Raw genomic sequence first — 14,875 nt, 5'->3', positions numbered from 1 at the left:
AAAAAAAAAAAAAAAAAATATATATATATATATATATAAAAGAACCAAAAAAAAAGACAGGCTTTAACTCTGACCTTGGGCAAGACTTTTAATCTCCATGACACAGTTTCATCCTCTGTAAAATGAGAAGGATGTGGTGAAGATTAAATAAAATACATGCAGTTGCTGAAGCATAGCGCTCAGTAAATATTTGCCAAAGTCATAACTGTAGTACATGATGGAAAGTAGTAGGTTTTTTTTCCTTAAATAAATAAATATTTATTTATTTAGACTGCCCCGCGTCTTAGTTGCGGCATGCAGGATCTTCGTTGTAGCACGTGGGCTTCTTATGTGCGGCATGCGGGATCTAGTTCCCCGACCAGGGATGGAACCTGGGCCCCCTGCATGGGGCGTGCAGTCTTACCCACTGGATCACCAGGGAAGCCCCAGTATTTTTTTTTTTAATTTAATTAATTAATTAATTTGGCTGCGTTGGGTCTTCGTGGCTGCGCGTGGGCTTTCTCTAGTTGTGGCGAGCGGGGGCTATTCTTCGTTGCGGTGTACAGACTTCTCATTGCGTTGGCTTCTCTTGTTGTGGAGCATGGGCTCTAGGCACGTGGGTTTCAGTAGTTGTGGCTCACGGGCTCAGTAGTTGTGGTGCACAGGCTTAGTTGCTCTGCAGCATGTGAGATCTTCCCGGAGCAGGGTTCGAACCCGTTTCCCCTGCATTGGCAGGCAGATTCTTTTTTAAAAAATAAATTTTATTTTATTTTATTTATCATTTTTGGCTGCGTTGGGTCTTCGTTGCTGCCTGCGGGCTTTCTCTAGTTGCGGTGAGCGGGGGCTACTCTTCCTTGCGGTGCATGGGCTTCGCGTTGCCGTGGCTTCTCTTGTTGCGGAGCACGGGCTCTAGGCGCGTGGGCTTCAGTAGTTGTGGCTCACGGGCTGTAGAGTGCAGCCTCAGTAGTTGTGGCGCACGGGCTTAGTTGCTCCGTGGCATGTGGGATCTTCCCGGACCAGCGATTGAACCCGTGTCCCCTGCATTGGCAGGCGGATTCTTAACCACTGCACTACCAGGGAAGTCCCTGGCAGGCAAATTCTTAACCGCTGCACCACCAGGGAAGTTCAAGCCCCGGTATTTTTAAGCTGTACCACCAGGGAAGTTCAAGCCCGGGTATTTTTAAGAGTCAGAAAAATGTGTTGTGGGAGGTACTACTAAATGACCCAAAGTCCCAATCGACTGGGAGATTCTGTGATTTTATGCCCAGTTTCCCTTCCCATATTTTTACATATGGCTGTTGTGTTTTTCTTTTTGTTATGTCTTTGGGGGATTGCTAGTCTTCAAACTGTGAAGTATTCCAATGTCTCTCTCCATTGCTGTTCAGTTTAATAACTACCTTTTTTGAATACTTTTTTGGAACATGTTCCAGACACTCTGCTGAGAGCTTTACAGACATTGTTTTGTTTAATCCTCATCACACTCTTTGAACTAAGCCATTGTTATCTGAGTTTTCATTTTTCCATGTATCACTAATCACAAGGCTCTGTAGGAAAGCACAAATCTTGCTAACAAACTAGCCACTTTAAAAATTAGTCACTACTTAGTCATTCCTTCCTGCTTATCCTACCGGTTCCATCAACATCTATGGTAGTGAGTTTTTGGCAAATGAATAGATGTGGTAAACATAAGGATTATAAAATGCAAATAAAACTGATTGCAAACTGAAATTGCACGTCTTCCAAGAGCTGTAGGACTTGGTGAAGTCCCTGAAAGTAATATCACCTGCAGCCTTATGCCAGTTGACAAATGGAAAGGGAAATCAGCAGGACAATGATATGTACAGACGTGAAAAGCAAAGGATTTGCATAGCAAAAAATTAAATTAGGCCCTTGGCAAACGTGATAAAGCCCAGGAATATTTTGGTAAAATTGACCCTTACATATTGCAAAAGTAAGACAGGAAATAAAGTATCGGAGTGTTTGGGGGAGATATACCAAGAAAAAAAAAAGTTGATGCTTTAAGTGGTTCTTTGATTATTCTAAGAATTGGCAGATAGCTGCCATTATAACTTAAATTTCATTAAATATAATATTTTCATAATTTTCATCTCATTTTTTTAAAGATTGCTCAAGTCTTTTTTTCCCACTAATTTCCTGTGAAATGTGGTTTCTGGCGAGGTTTTTTTTTGGCTGTAATTAACCGAAAACCCTGACTCAAAATGCATTATTTCTTAGCCCAGAGAAGGTGATTGTTTCAGCGGCCCAGGCTTTTCCCATCTTTCCACTCTGCCATCCTCAGGTCTCAGCGTTGCCCTCAGGATGGCTCGCCACATGGCACAAATGTAGGAGTCACATCCAGAGGCAAAAGCCTGCCTGGGTTTCCTGCACATTTCCTATCATGTTTCTTTGTGCAGAATTGGGCCAGTATCCATGGCCATTCCTAAGGAGATTACCTTAATTCGCTTAGAGTAGCCCCGAAGCACTTAGCTATGTGGGAGAGGAATGGCAACCTGAATATAATTGGCCTTCAGTTAGGAAGGAAGGAAGGAGGGGGCTAAGGGATGTTGGGTTGGCCACCAACCAATCCTGCTACAGCCTTTTTTTGTTTTTAATTGAAGAATAGTTGATGTACAATATTATATAAGTTACAGGTGTACAATATAGTGATTTACAATTTTCAAAGGTTTTACTCCTTTTATACTTACTGTAAAATATTGGCTATATTCCCCATGTTGTACAATATATCCTTGTACCACTTAATCCCCTACCCCTTATATTTTCCCTCCCCGCTTCCCTCTCCCCACTGTTAACCACTAGTCTGTTCCCTTTGTCTGTGAGTCTACTTCTTTTCTGTTATATTCACTAGTTTGTTGTATTTTTTAGATTCCACATATAAGTGATATGATACAGTAGTTATCTTTCTCTGTCTGCCACAGCCTTTTAAATGAATTCACTTTTAGTGGTACTGATTATTCTTGGATCAGGTACTGCTTATTCGTAGATCAGTACTCTTGTTATTTCTATATTTATAGATAAGAATTGGAGGCTGAGAGGAAGTGAAGTGACTTGTCCAAGTTCACATAGCTAAGTGGTAAAGCTGGAATTTAAACTCAGATCTTCTGGCTCCAGAATCTTGTTCGTAACTCAGGTTATGTCGTCTAAAATGGCTTGACTCCACCTGTAAAAATTCTGTTCATTGCTCAAGGTGCGATTTACATGCAACAAGGACACAAATCTTATGTGAAATTAATCAAAAGCTTTAGATCTGTTCCAATCCCTATAGTCAGGGTAAATCACTCTTTATTCAATTATAGGTATATTGCTTGTACCTCTATTTAACCATTCACTTAGTTTTGGCTTTACTGGCCATCTGTGTAATAATCTCTCTGCTCACTAGACTTTGAGAGTAGAGACTATCTAATTTGTCTCTGTAGCCTTCTGAGCAACTAGTATAGTGTTTGGTACATAGTAGGACTTAGTAAATATTTGAAATTAAGCAAAGGACTTGTCCAAAGTTATAGTTAGTTATAGTGCTGGGATAGAAGCCAAGTCACCTGACGGAACTCTCCCAGTGGTCTTCCTAATGTGCTACTCACGTTAAAAGGAGAATTTTCTGTGTCATGCAATCACTCATTTAACGTTCATTCAGGGTGTGTGTTCAGAGCACTTATTCTGTGCCAGGTGCAGTGCCAGGCACTGGGAGTACACTGGGGGCACAGTCCAGGTAGAGGAAATAAACATGTACAGAGAACATTGAAAGGAAGCAAGACTGGCTGACTCCCTTCTTCCAGATCCTGGCTGAGCGCACTTGGATGTAAGCACTAAGGGAGATTCAGAAAAGTGTAAAACCCCATCCCTGTCTTGAAGAGAGTCTATGCTTTCACCTGGGAGATAGAAATAAATACGGATTAAGATTACCACAGTGCTCAAAGAATTCTTACAAAAGATTTGTGTATTTCACTGTGTGTAAATTATACTCAATACCAGAGATTAAGGGAAGCAGGGGAATTCCCTGGCGGTCCGGTGGTTAGGACTTGGCACTTTCAGTGCTGAGGGCCCGGTTTCAATCCCTGGTCAGGGAACTAAGATCCTGCAAGCCGCATGGTGCAGCCAAAAAATTTAAAAATTAAAATTAAAAAAGATTAAGGGAAGCAGGAAAAAATAACAGAGGCTTTAACCTAGTACCCTTTAAGTTTGACATGCATGGTGCACGTCACGCACCAAACAAGGACAGTATGTTTAGAGATCTTTAAGGAAGTTATTGAACCTGAACAATCAAAGCGTTGAGGGTCAAGTTGAGGAGGGTAAAAATGAGAATTCAGAGAGGGAGAAGTATTTTGAAAGAAGACAGGCAACATAATGGTTAACTACATAGACTGTAGCCAGGCAGGCTTAGTTCACATCCCAGGTCGTCCAGTTTTAGCTGGAGGATTAAATCCCAGATTCTCATCCTTGAGAAGCTCTTTAAGCCTGTTGCCTCATCTGTAAAATGTGGATGATAGAACCCTTTTCTTAGTGTAAAAGGATGCATGTAAGGGGCTTACATGTAGCCTGGCATATAATAATTCTTAATATATGTAATAGTGGGAAGAAAGAATTTAAAAGACTTACCACACTGGATATAGACATGGAGAAGGAGGAATTAAAAAGAATGCCAATGTCTCCACCCTGGGAGGTGCAATCATTAATAGAACCAGGAAAGGTGGAAAGAGCTTTATGGTTGGCACTCACCAGTATCTTTTTTTTGGAAAAAAAAGATAGGTTAACAAGCATATACTATGAACACGTAAAGTCAATATAAAGTGATGAGCTAAGATCTATGCTAAGATGTTGAGCCAGCAGAAGGGTAGGGCCCAATCTGAGGGCTTGGGGGAGGCATCCTAGGAAAGATGGTAGTTGCACGTAGTCCTGAAGGATGAGTTAGCTCTGAGATGAAGACAGATGGGTAGGGCATTCCAGACAGAAAGACAACCCGAGCAAAGGCATAGAGGTGAGACACAGTGTAGTGAATATGGGAAGTAGTAGACAGTTTGTCTTTCTAGGGTACAATAAAACAAGACAGTTGGGACAGTGGAAAACAGGTGGAAGAGTTAGGCAGAGGCTACACCGCGGTCACCCCTCGCTGGCCTTGCCGCGCTACTGGGCTGCTCCCTGAGCTGGGGACGGTGTTGCCGCCCTGGCACTGCGCACACCACAAGTGCAGGCATTTTCAGCCTCAGGCCCCTCCGCCCTGTTATTTCAGGCGTGACTTCCTATTTTTCTAAGCTTGCCCCACAGGATGAGCAAACAGGACCAGCTGGGCCAGAGTGTTTGGAAGGGGGTTGGTGAGATGCCCAGGCTGTGTCATGTCATGCCAGGGGCTGAGATTTTTTCCCCCCCTTCCCCGATCTTTGGGTTAGGACACTCTCTGGGAGGCAGGGGTGTGACCCGTCCCGCCCACCTGTGGTCCCTGAGTCATTCATCCATGACATCTTTGACAAGCATCTGCTGAAGGAGCAGCAGTGGTGTTAGGTGCTTGGAATACACTGAGGACTGACTTGCTCTTGCCACTTGAAAACAACCCCATCCAATTGGAAAGACACTGCATAAATGCCCAAGAAAAGGTCACAAGGCTTAGGAGCTGTAGTAACAGTAGATGACTTTTATTTAGAATAATGAAAGGCTGAACCAGGCTCTGGGCTAAATCTTACGTCTGTGGCTTATTTAATTTTCGTAACAACCCTAGTTAGTTTCATTCTGTGATGAGGAGTTGTGCAGTTACTCTGCACACAGAGAGATGAAGTAACTGGCCCAGGGTCAAACAGCTTCTGAGCGGTAGAGCCTGGATCCAAATCCAGAGCGCCAGCTTCCAGCATAGCCACGGTTTAACCACTACCGCTACCCAGAAAATCTGCTAAGCCTTTTCCTTTAAATAAATGCTATGAATCTGAAGTAAGGAGCAATTACTGTGGCTTGAGGGCCTCCATAAAGGTTTCCTGGAGAAGGTGGGGCCTGATTGGGGCCTTGAAGCATGGGTTGAATGAGGATAGGAAGGGGAAAAGAGCAGATATTCAATTTAATTACTGTTCTCCTTTGAATCAGCACTTTCAGCCTAGAATGGCAAAGCTAGCAGGATCCTAAAGATCATCTAGCCCAGGGGTTCTCACTCTCTTAGGATGTGGACATTTTTCTTTAAGTCAACGGTGACCCCAGATCCCAGATACACCCTAACCCCCGAGGCCTCTTTTATTTTTGCTGCCTAGAGGAGAAGGCAGAGGAGGCAATGGCTCCCTAAAGGCAGGAATGAAGGGGCCACTTTAAACAGTGAGTAACCAGCTCTGCTGCTGCCTCTTACCTATTTTCCCTTGTATCTTTGCCTCAGATCGAATTGTTGACAACTACAGGTGGGAAAATGAGAGTAAATAAAAGGAGTTGGGGCTTAGAACTTCTGTAGATGAACAGGAAGGGTGTTTTAGTTGGATGGGGTCTTGAAGAAAGACCTGAATTCTTTGGGACTGGAGAGAAAACGTAAACCTTTCCTACTTCCTGTATTGCACTGTGGTCTCCCGGAAATGTATCAGCCGCTATAAGTCCCTGCAGGGCGTTGACTTGTAAGAGAAAGGGGGTGGTCAGCACCTTTTTCATTTTCACCTCTGCCTTCCCTAGATATGTGCAGGTGAAATTTGTCTGTATTCGGACCCAGTCAAACAGGAAGAGAACAGTAGCGGCAGCTATGTGCCCAGCATACTTGCTCCTGCGGTACAATGAGAAACTGGATAGACTGTTTATCAGTGAACTCAACACACAGCATATACACGTTGACTCCAAAACCGCGGGTCCTAGAGGAGACGCCAGTGGCAAATCTCAGAAGAAACTCCAGCCTGCACAGCCCACGATCAACAAAGACCTTGGCACGGCTGAGAAGTCCCTGTTTGAGCCATCATTTTGCTTAGATGAGGTCCAAACACCCTCAAAGCCAGAGCAGGAGGGCATCACTCCTTCTGACCTGGCCAAGATAGCCAAAGTGATGAAGAACTTTCTTAAGGTAGATGTGGGTTCCATGGCCTCCTTCAGTGTGGGCAGCAGCCAAGACCTGGACAGGCTCAGCTTCCAGAGCAGCAAGATGAGCGACCTCTTCATCCGCTTCCCTGAGAATCTCTTGCTGCACCGGGTGGAGAATGCCCAGGGCCACATCCTCTACGCTTTCTTGGTGGAGAGCAAGGAACGAGAGGGGCGAGTGGTACACTTTGCGGTGCTCAAGGCCGAGACAGCCACCTCCGTGGCCAAGATGCTGAGTATCTTTACAGAGTTCAACTCAGATTGGCCCAAGGTCAAGGTGGTCTTCGTGGACCCGTCCTTCCCTCATCGAGCCATCCTGCAGGAGATCTTCCCTGCTGCCCGCATCCTCCTCTCCATCTATCACACGACCCGACTCTTGGAGAAGAAGTTGCATCGTAGTTCAGCAGATCCATCCTTTAAAAGGCTCATGAAAGAAGCCCTGCGGGAGGCCGTGTTTGTCACTTCTGAGGCCAGCCTGCAAAATCTCTGCCAGATGTCCCAAGCCCTGCTCAACGAGCAGCTCTTCAGCTTCCTTCAGGCCCACTGGTTCTCGTGTGAACTGCTGTGGTACATGCACGTCAGGAAGGGCCTGCACGCCTGTAACACCTACATGGACAGCCTGGACGTCGTCACCAGCAAGGTGTCGAGCCTCTTCCGGGAACAGCAGTCCCTGCTGGACTGCATCCTCCGCTTTGTGGATTACATAGACTTCTTTAACACCAAAGGCTTGAAGAACTTTCCCACTGCTCCCCCCAGGTTAAAGAGAGCCCGGTCAGCAAGCAAGGCACCAAAGTCCAAGAAGGCTTCTGGAATCTGCGGAGGGAGCTTCATCAGGCTGCCCACGCAAGAGGCACAGCCAGAGCTGCAGCAGGTGCGGGCGCCGCAGCAGCAGCCCCAGGGGCAGCCCTCCCAGGGCGGCATGCTAGACTCCTTACTCCAGAGTGGCTCCGATCTGGCCTACAAGCTGTGCCACAATGAGTGGGCGGTGGTGCAGAACTCCACGCACCTGGTGGACGTGGCTGGCTGCTCCGTGGACGTGCAGCTGCTAGAGGACTCCCACCAGGCGAGCAAGGACGGCTGCAGCTGCAGCTGCTCCTTTCAACAGCGGTACCACCTGCCATGCCGGCACATTTTGGCCCTGCTGCACACCAGCCAGAGGCCCGTGGGCGAAGCCATGGTGTGCCGCCGGTGGCAGAAGAGGTACCAGCACCTCCTCGGGCCCAGCGGGGAGCTCCGGGACCCTGTCCTGATACCGAACGCAGGCCAGCCAGGGGAGAAAGGACGGAACGACATGATTCAGGACCTAAGCAGGGAGCTCGCGAACCTGCTGATGCAGAGTGAGGGACCAGAGCTGGAGGAGCGCTGTTCCACCTTGCGCAAGATTGTGGACATCTGGGCGGCCTCCTGCCAGCCTCCTGAGCCCAGTCAGCAGCTGGGGGACTTCAAGGATGTGGGCCGCCTCCCTTTCCTCTGGGGAAAGCAGGAGGAAGGGGAGGGACTCGCTCCTCCTGGAGCCACAATTCACGATTGAAGCACCTGCACTGGCACAATGGGCCGCAGACCACTCTCCCTGGAAGTCTGAGAGCTCAAAGCAGGCAGGACATGCTAGGCGTCAGCGTTTTAACCAATGTCTTCCTAGGTAGGGTGAGGAAAATTGTTCCAACAGGAAGAAGAAGAACCCCACTGTGTGACAGTCCTTTGAATCTACCCCTTTTCTGCCCTACCTTTGATTTTCCTCGGGAGCCTCATTCATTGTTCAAGGCCAAAGTTATCTCCACGCCGAAGGGTCGTCCCTCGTTCTCCCTCAACCCCTGAATTTAGATCTTATTCCCTACATAGAGATGAAACCCTGCCCCAGGCTAGGGTGAGATAAAACGGACCTGATAGAAGAGCCTGGTTTCAGGGACGAAAGGAAGGAGGGTGATCCTTCGCTGTTGCTGCTCTTTACGAAGAATTTGTTATTTGTACCTATTTTATTCATATTCAAGTTTTTGTTTTGTTTTTGCTTTTTAAATAAAATCAAAGAAGCAGGAGAAATGCGTTCTGCCTGAACAGGGAAGGAATCGGATGGGGGTCGTGGAACCAAATGGAGCCTGACGCCTCAGATTCAATGAGTAGCAGTCGGCCCCTTACTTCACCCTCTTCCTGCAACCGAGCCTTCAACATTGATTTCAGGCTGCCTCATATTCTAGCAGGAAGAAGCCAAATAGATTGGGAGGGAAGAAACCTGGGTCTGAGACTTGACCGCCCTCAACTTGCTGGGAGACTGTGGGCAAGTCCCTGATTTCTTTGACCCCAGTTTCCTCATCTGTAAAAATTAGTGTGTTGGCCTGTTCTAATTCCAATTTACCCTCTAGATTCAATGCAGTTTTAAGCACCAACACAGACTTTTGTTGTTGGTAGTTTGCAGTCTTAATCACCTAAAGCCTGGTAGCCACCCAGCTTTCCAAGAGCCATCTTCAGGGGAACCGAGGTCAAAAGATGACCTTAACAGTCACAGCGCTGTGCTGGAGCTCGCCTGCAAAATACTGGAGGGGGTTGGGCTGGGCAACACCGGAGTTCAGCTCTCTCAAGATCTGGGTCTCTTTAATTCCAAGAGTTGGGCCCCTTGACCCCTGTTGGAGAGGTGGAGTTTGAGACCTGGCCCTCAGTTTCCCCATAAGGCAGAAGACCCTGTACCATTCATTACATAGGCACCCCTTCCTACCCTCCTGGGGTTTTGTAATTTGACCAGAAAAGAAAAAAATCCGTGAAACACTGCTATTTATTTTTTCTTTTTTTGTCTTCGGAGGGAGTTTCCATAGTAACGCACACTTCCTGTGCTCTTCCCACACGTGAGGCTCCAAAGTTTCAGCCTCAGTGCTCAGACTCGCCAGGATGCTAGTGTCTTCAGGCTTTCATTGGCTGCCGCCAGCCGGGCCCCTCGTATCTCTGGTAACGGCACCCGCCCGCGAGTCGTCGGGCTACGGTTGGTCGGAGCGCCAAAGACCGGAAGCAAATTCCTCAGGCCATTGGCCAGAGTCACGGCGAAGCTGGCGCCGCGGTTGGTGAGCCCAGAGGTCAGTCAGAGTCAGAGTCAGGGTCAAATAGGGAGAAATGGCGACGGAGCCAAGCTGTGGGTGAGTAATTTCTGAAGGGGTGGAGGTGTGAGGCAGCTGGTGACCGCAGTCACCATGACACAGCTCCCAAAGGGGTGGGAGGTTGACTTCTCTTCTGGCTCCGGCCAGACTCCGAATGGGAATGTCAGACATCCACATCCTCTCTCTGTCTCTGGTTTGTGAACCTCAGATACCGTGGAAAGCAGCCAGAATCCCGAGCCAAAGACTCAACTTCCAGCTACTTATAGAGTAATGGTGGGCACGTCACTTAACCTCTTTGAGCCTCAGTTTCTCATCTGTAAAATGGAGACAGTAACCCGGTTTGGGGGCTAAATAGAGGAAACGTGAACATAGTATTGCAGTTAATAGAGGGATTTACGTAGAGGGAGAAGAGACTATGAACATTTGTTAATCCTGTCTTATGGTTGAAGGGATTGAAGCTCAGAGAGGTCACTGACTTGCCTAAGATCACCCAGCAAGTTTGGGGCAATTGCAGTTCTCTTGTATATACCAGGACCAATGAAAGAATGGAGGCCAAGAAGTAATTTGTAAATATAAAGTGCAATACAAATATTTAAAATGCTCTTCAAGGGGAAAAAAAAAAAAAAGGCAGCTCCGGCCTTCACACTCATTTAAATCTCATGGAACCAAATCTTTCCGTGCTGGCTTCTTATCAATTAGCTCTCAGCTCCAAGTCATCCTCCCACCACCCCCCAGAGAGGACTTCACTGGTTACTTTGGCTAAAGTATCCTTCCCTCCTCCAGCTTACTATTACCCTGTTTTGTGGTCTCTGTAAACTTCATTACCTGATATGTCCTTGTTTGTTTACATGTTTATTGCATATCCCCCAGAACAGCGCTGATCCATAGTATCAGCAATAAAAGTCTGGATGCATAATTGAAGAGTCAAGCCCCTACTGTCTCCTTAAACCTCTGTTCCTCTCCATAGGCCCATCTTTGGAACAAGATCTGGGAACTACAGTCCGGCCTCAAGCCTCAACTCAGTTGGAGCTTGAGAGAGAGTGAGAGCCTTCCATACAGCAGCCTCACAGAGCAGATATTTTGACCTTGGCATCTAGACGTCTCCCATCTCCCCCATGGCCCTGACAATGCTGAATGAGCTCCTGATTGAGGACCCAAGCCCACCTCTGCTGCTCTGTCAGCTTGGCAAGACCGCCCAGTTAGATGCCCTCAACTATCAAAGCTGCTTTATGCAGGGGGTCTTCGCCCATTTTCCTGAAATCTTATTTATCCACCGGACCTATAACCCAAGGGGCAAGGTGTTATATACCTTCCTGGTGGATGGACCTCGGGTGCAGCTGGAGGGTCATCTTGCCCGGGCAGTCTACTTCGCCATTCCTGCCAAGGAGGATGCTGAAGGCTTGGCCCAGATGCTCCAGGTATTCAAGAAGTTTAACCCAGCATGGGAGAGAGTCTGTACCATCCTGGTGGATCCCCACTTCCTCCTGCTGCCCACCCTCGCTATGGAGTTCCCCACGGCTGAGGTCCTGCTCTCAGCCTTCCACATCTGTAAGTTCTTCCAGGGCAAGTTCTATCAACTGTCCCTCGAACAGCCCGTGGAGAGGGTCCTCCTGACCTCCCTGCAGAGCACGATGTGCTCGGCCACAGCTGGAAACCTGAGGAAATTGTATACACTCCTGAGCACCTGCATCCCGCCGGCCCAGCTGCCAGAGCTCCACTCACACTGGCTGCTCAACGACCGCATCTGGTTGGCCCACCGCTGGAGAAGCCGAGCCGAGAGCAGCCACTACTTCCAGGGCCTGGAGGTCACCGCCCACGTCCTCAGCCAGTTCTTTGGCACCACCCCATCTGTGGAAAAAGGCATGACTGCCCTGTTCCGATACCTGCAGCAGAACTCAGGAGGCAAGGCGAGTTTCAGCCTGGGCCTGAGTCCCCCGAACAATCATCCCCCTTCGGAGGGCAGCCCCGAAAGCCCCAAAGTGGAACAGTTGGTAGAAGCCTGCATCCAATACTCCCTTAATGCCATCTGCACGGGGCCGGCCGCCCAGCTCTGCCTGGGCGAGCTTGCCGTGGTCCAGAAATCCACGCACCTCATCGGCTCTGGTTCCGAAAAGGTGAACATACAGATCCTGGAGGACACCCATAGGGTGCAGCCCCAGACCCCGGCCAGCTGCAGCTGCTACTTTAACCAGGCCTTCCGTCTGCCCTGCCGTCACATCCTCACCATGCTCAGTGCCCGCCGCCAGGTGCTCCAGCCAGACATGCTGCCAGCTGAGTGGACGGCAGGCTGTGCTTCCAGCCTCGGTGACGTTGTGGGCAGCAGGTGGAGTGAGACCCTGGATAAGCACTTGGCCGTGGCGCTCCTCACGGAGGAGGTGGGTCAGCTCCTGCAGCACTGCAGTCAGGAGGAGTTCGAACGGCGGTACAGCACCCTGCGCGAGCTGGCCGACAGCTGGATCGGCCCTTATGAGCAGGTCCAACTCTGATTACGCCCGACGCCCAGAGGTGCTCATCCGCAAGGTGTCTGCTCACATCCCCCCTACACACACCCACACACACATTCACACAGTCGTACTTCCACGGGCCCTCCTTCCAGGGAAGAAGGACAAAGGTTTTCTCTTCCACTGCAGCCTGCTACCTACAATGTGTCTAGTTCCCTAGGACAGGAGGCGGCAAACCTTTCCCATAAAGGGCCCGCTAGTAAATATTCTAGACTTGCTGGCCACGTAGAGCCTCTGTTGTATATTCCTGGTTCTTTGTTTTTGTTGTGTGGGTTTTGTTTTTTCTTTTCTTTTTTAACAACCTTTTCAAAAGGTAAAATCTGTTCTTAGCTCAAGGGCTTTATAAAAACAGGTAACCCCTGCTCTAAGATAAGGGATAAGACACTGAGTGGAGATCAAGGGTTGGGACTTGGTAACAGCTTCCCCAGTCATGAGATGACACCTCACCCACAGAGGAAAAGGCCCCCAGAGGCAGAGGCTCAGCCGGGCTTCCAGCCTCACCGCCCCTCACCCTGCCCCATCCTGAGGTCATTAAAGTTGAATGTGGTCTGTTTTAGCATTTGTCTAGTTTTTTGTCTTGTAGAAAGCAGTTTAGGAAATACTATGGAAAGAATAGACTTTGGAGTCTGACATCACATGCAAATCCTGGTATCTTCCCTGTCTGATTTTTGAGGGCTGGGGCAGCCTTTTACTAGCTATGTGACTTAAGTCACGTCACCTCTCTAAGCCTCAATTTGTTCATCTGTAGAAATGGAGATCCCCAGAGCACTGGTAAGATTAAAGGTTAAGTGGGCATGTAATGGGCCTGATGCCCAGTGGGTGCTCAAGTAAGAGATAATTTTCCTTCCTTGCCTATGGTCCTATCACCTGTCCTCAGCAGGGTGAGAAACAAAAGGCAAGAGGAAAAGTCACCTTGCCTAGGGCTTTGTACAAGAACTTTTGATCAAGTACCAAAACAGAAGAAGCCTCCACTCTCCAAGCAGGGCCTCCTACCTTGGTAATTTTCATTGTAACCAATCTGACAAGACCTATGGCATGGCTTAACAGTTTCTGGAAACTTCCTGGGGTCTGGACCCTGACGGGCTGGTGTTTGTCAGAATGGCTCAAACCACCACCCTATCCGCATCCCTGCCATAGACACCCGCCAACCCTGCCTGCCCAAAAACCATACGGAGAAGCCACCATGTGTCTGGTGCTATTTCATCCCACTGCAAGAAGGAACCGGGAGGCTGGCCCCTCCGGGATCTCACTAGGGCCACCGTGCCCCCGCCACAGCCCCCGCTGGCTCCAGATGGGCCATCATGAAAGCTTGAGCTGCCCGGATCAGGTCCTCTTCCCGTAGGCCTGGGACAGGCACGGTGGGGATGCCAGCGATCATCATGGCCAAGGTAAGGATGCAGATGTCGGGCTGGGAGCCGGCCTCTTTCCCTCCTGTCTCAGAGGGCAGCCCACACGGCAGCAGGGGCCCAGGCCTGCTGGGGCCGCCCAGGTAGGGAGCTCTGCTTCTGGAGCAGCCATCCTCCCAGCCCAGGCGCTCCGGCTGCCTCGCGTGGGGGAATTTGTGGCAGTACTGGCTGTACTCCTTCCGCCGCAGTGGCTCCCAGCTAGCCTCCCCAGGGCAGCCCCTGGCTTCTGGCACTTCAGGCACTGGTGTCGCCTGCTCAGCTTTCTGGCTCAGTGGGCCTTGTCCACCAGAGGCCACCACCACTGGCTCTACAGGACTATAGAGGCCAAGGGATGAGCCCAGAGAAGCAGCCCCACCTGCAGAGACAGGAAAGGGATGGAATGTTATTCTTGGTCTCTTTGCGGAGGAGGCCCTGAGGGGCAGGGCATAGGAGCAGAGCTCTGGGATCAGGGGCAATTAAGACCAGCCCAAGAGGGCTGTCCCGTGGTTGGGAATTAGGTTTTACTCATAGCCACAGCCCCAGTCAGTCCCTAATGCAGACAGGTAATGGAGAAGTGTTTGCTGAATGAATGAATGAGCAAGTGGGTAGCTATTGGCAGGAACTTCTGGAATAGCTTTCTTCCAAGAGAAGTGACTCCAGGTCCAGCCCAAAAATGCCCAGTAGAACCTCCACCTCCCCCAGAGCCAGGAAGCAGGTTCTCAGGGGAAGTTGTAGTACACCCTCCAGTTCCAGGAGCCCCCTCTCACCTTGGCTGGAAGGTGGAAGACCTGGATGAGTTTGTGGAGACATGAAATAGGACATGGCTGCTCTGAAGCCCCTGTTTGTGAGGGAACAGTCATCTGCCTTCTGTCCTACCCTCTCCGCCCTTCTA

The 14,875-nt window shown here is 49.1% G+C and overlaps 3 protein-coding genes across 3 annotated transcripts in view; 2 read left to right on the top strand and 1 right to left on the bottom strand.

Moving 5' to 3' along the window:
• ZSWIM3 (zinc finger SWIM-type containing 3) overlaps positions 1-9,214 on the top strand; it is a 14,475-nt gene extending 5,261 nt beyond the window's left edge. Inside the window, exon 2 of the mRNA XM_024746836.1 lies at positions 6,625-9,214. Within this exon, the coding sequence (XP_024602604.1) occupies positions 6,625-8,548 (1,924 nt within the window). The 3' untranslated portion in view covers positions 8,549-9,214. The remainder of the gene's footprint in view (positions 1-6,624) is intronic.
• A 595-nt stretch (positions 9,215-9,809) lies between these two features.
• Positions 9,810-13,154, top strand: ZSWIM1 (zinc finger SWIM-type containing 1). The gene is made up of 2 exons (XM_024746840.1): positions 9,810-10,136; positions 11,065-13,154. The coding sequence occupies exon 2, from the start codon at positions 11,213-11,215 to the stop codon at positions 12,581-12,583; it is 1,371 nt and encodes a 456-aa protein (XP_024602608.1). The 5' UTR covers positions 9,810-10,136; positions 11,065-11,212; the 3' UTR covers positions 12,584-13,154.
• A 119-nt stretch (positions 13,155-13,273) lies between these two features.
• On the bottom strand, positions 13,274-14,805 carry SPATA25 (spermatogenesis associated 25). Its single transcript, XM_024746846.1, has 2 exons — positions 14,751-14,805; positions 13,274-14,359 (listed from the first exon to the last, which is right to left on the bottom strand). Exons 1-2 carry the CDS (start codon positions 14,803-14,805, stop codon positions 13,848-13,850), a joined length of 567 nt encoding a protein of 188 aa, XP_024602614.1. The 3' UTR covers positions 13,274-13,847.
• Positions 14,806-14,875: the final 70 nt, after the last annotated feature.

The sequence above is a fragment of the Neophocaena asiaeorientalis genome, unplaced genomic scaffold (assembly GCF_003031525.2).
Source record: "Neophocaena asiaeorientalis asiaeorientalis breed wild unplaced genomic scaffold, Neophocaena_asiaeorientalis_V1.1 scaffold132, whole genome shotgun sequence".
Classification (NCBI taxonomy): Eukaryota; Metazoa; Chordata; class Mammalia; order Artiodactyla; family Phocoenidae; genus Neophocaena; species Neophocaena asiaeorientalis.
This window is presented reverse-complemented; position numbering and strand designations above follow the sequence as displayed.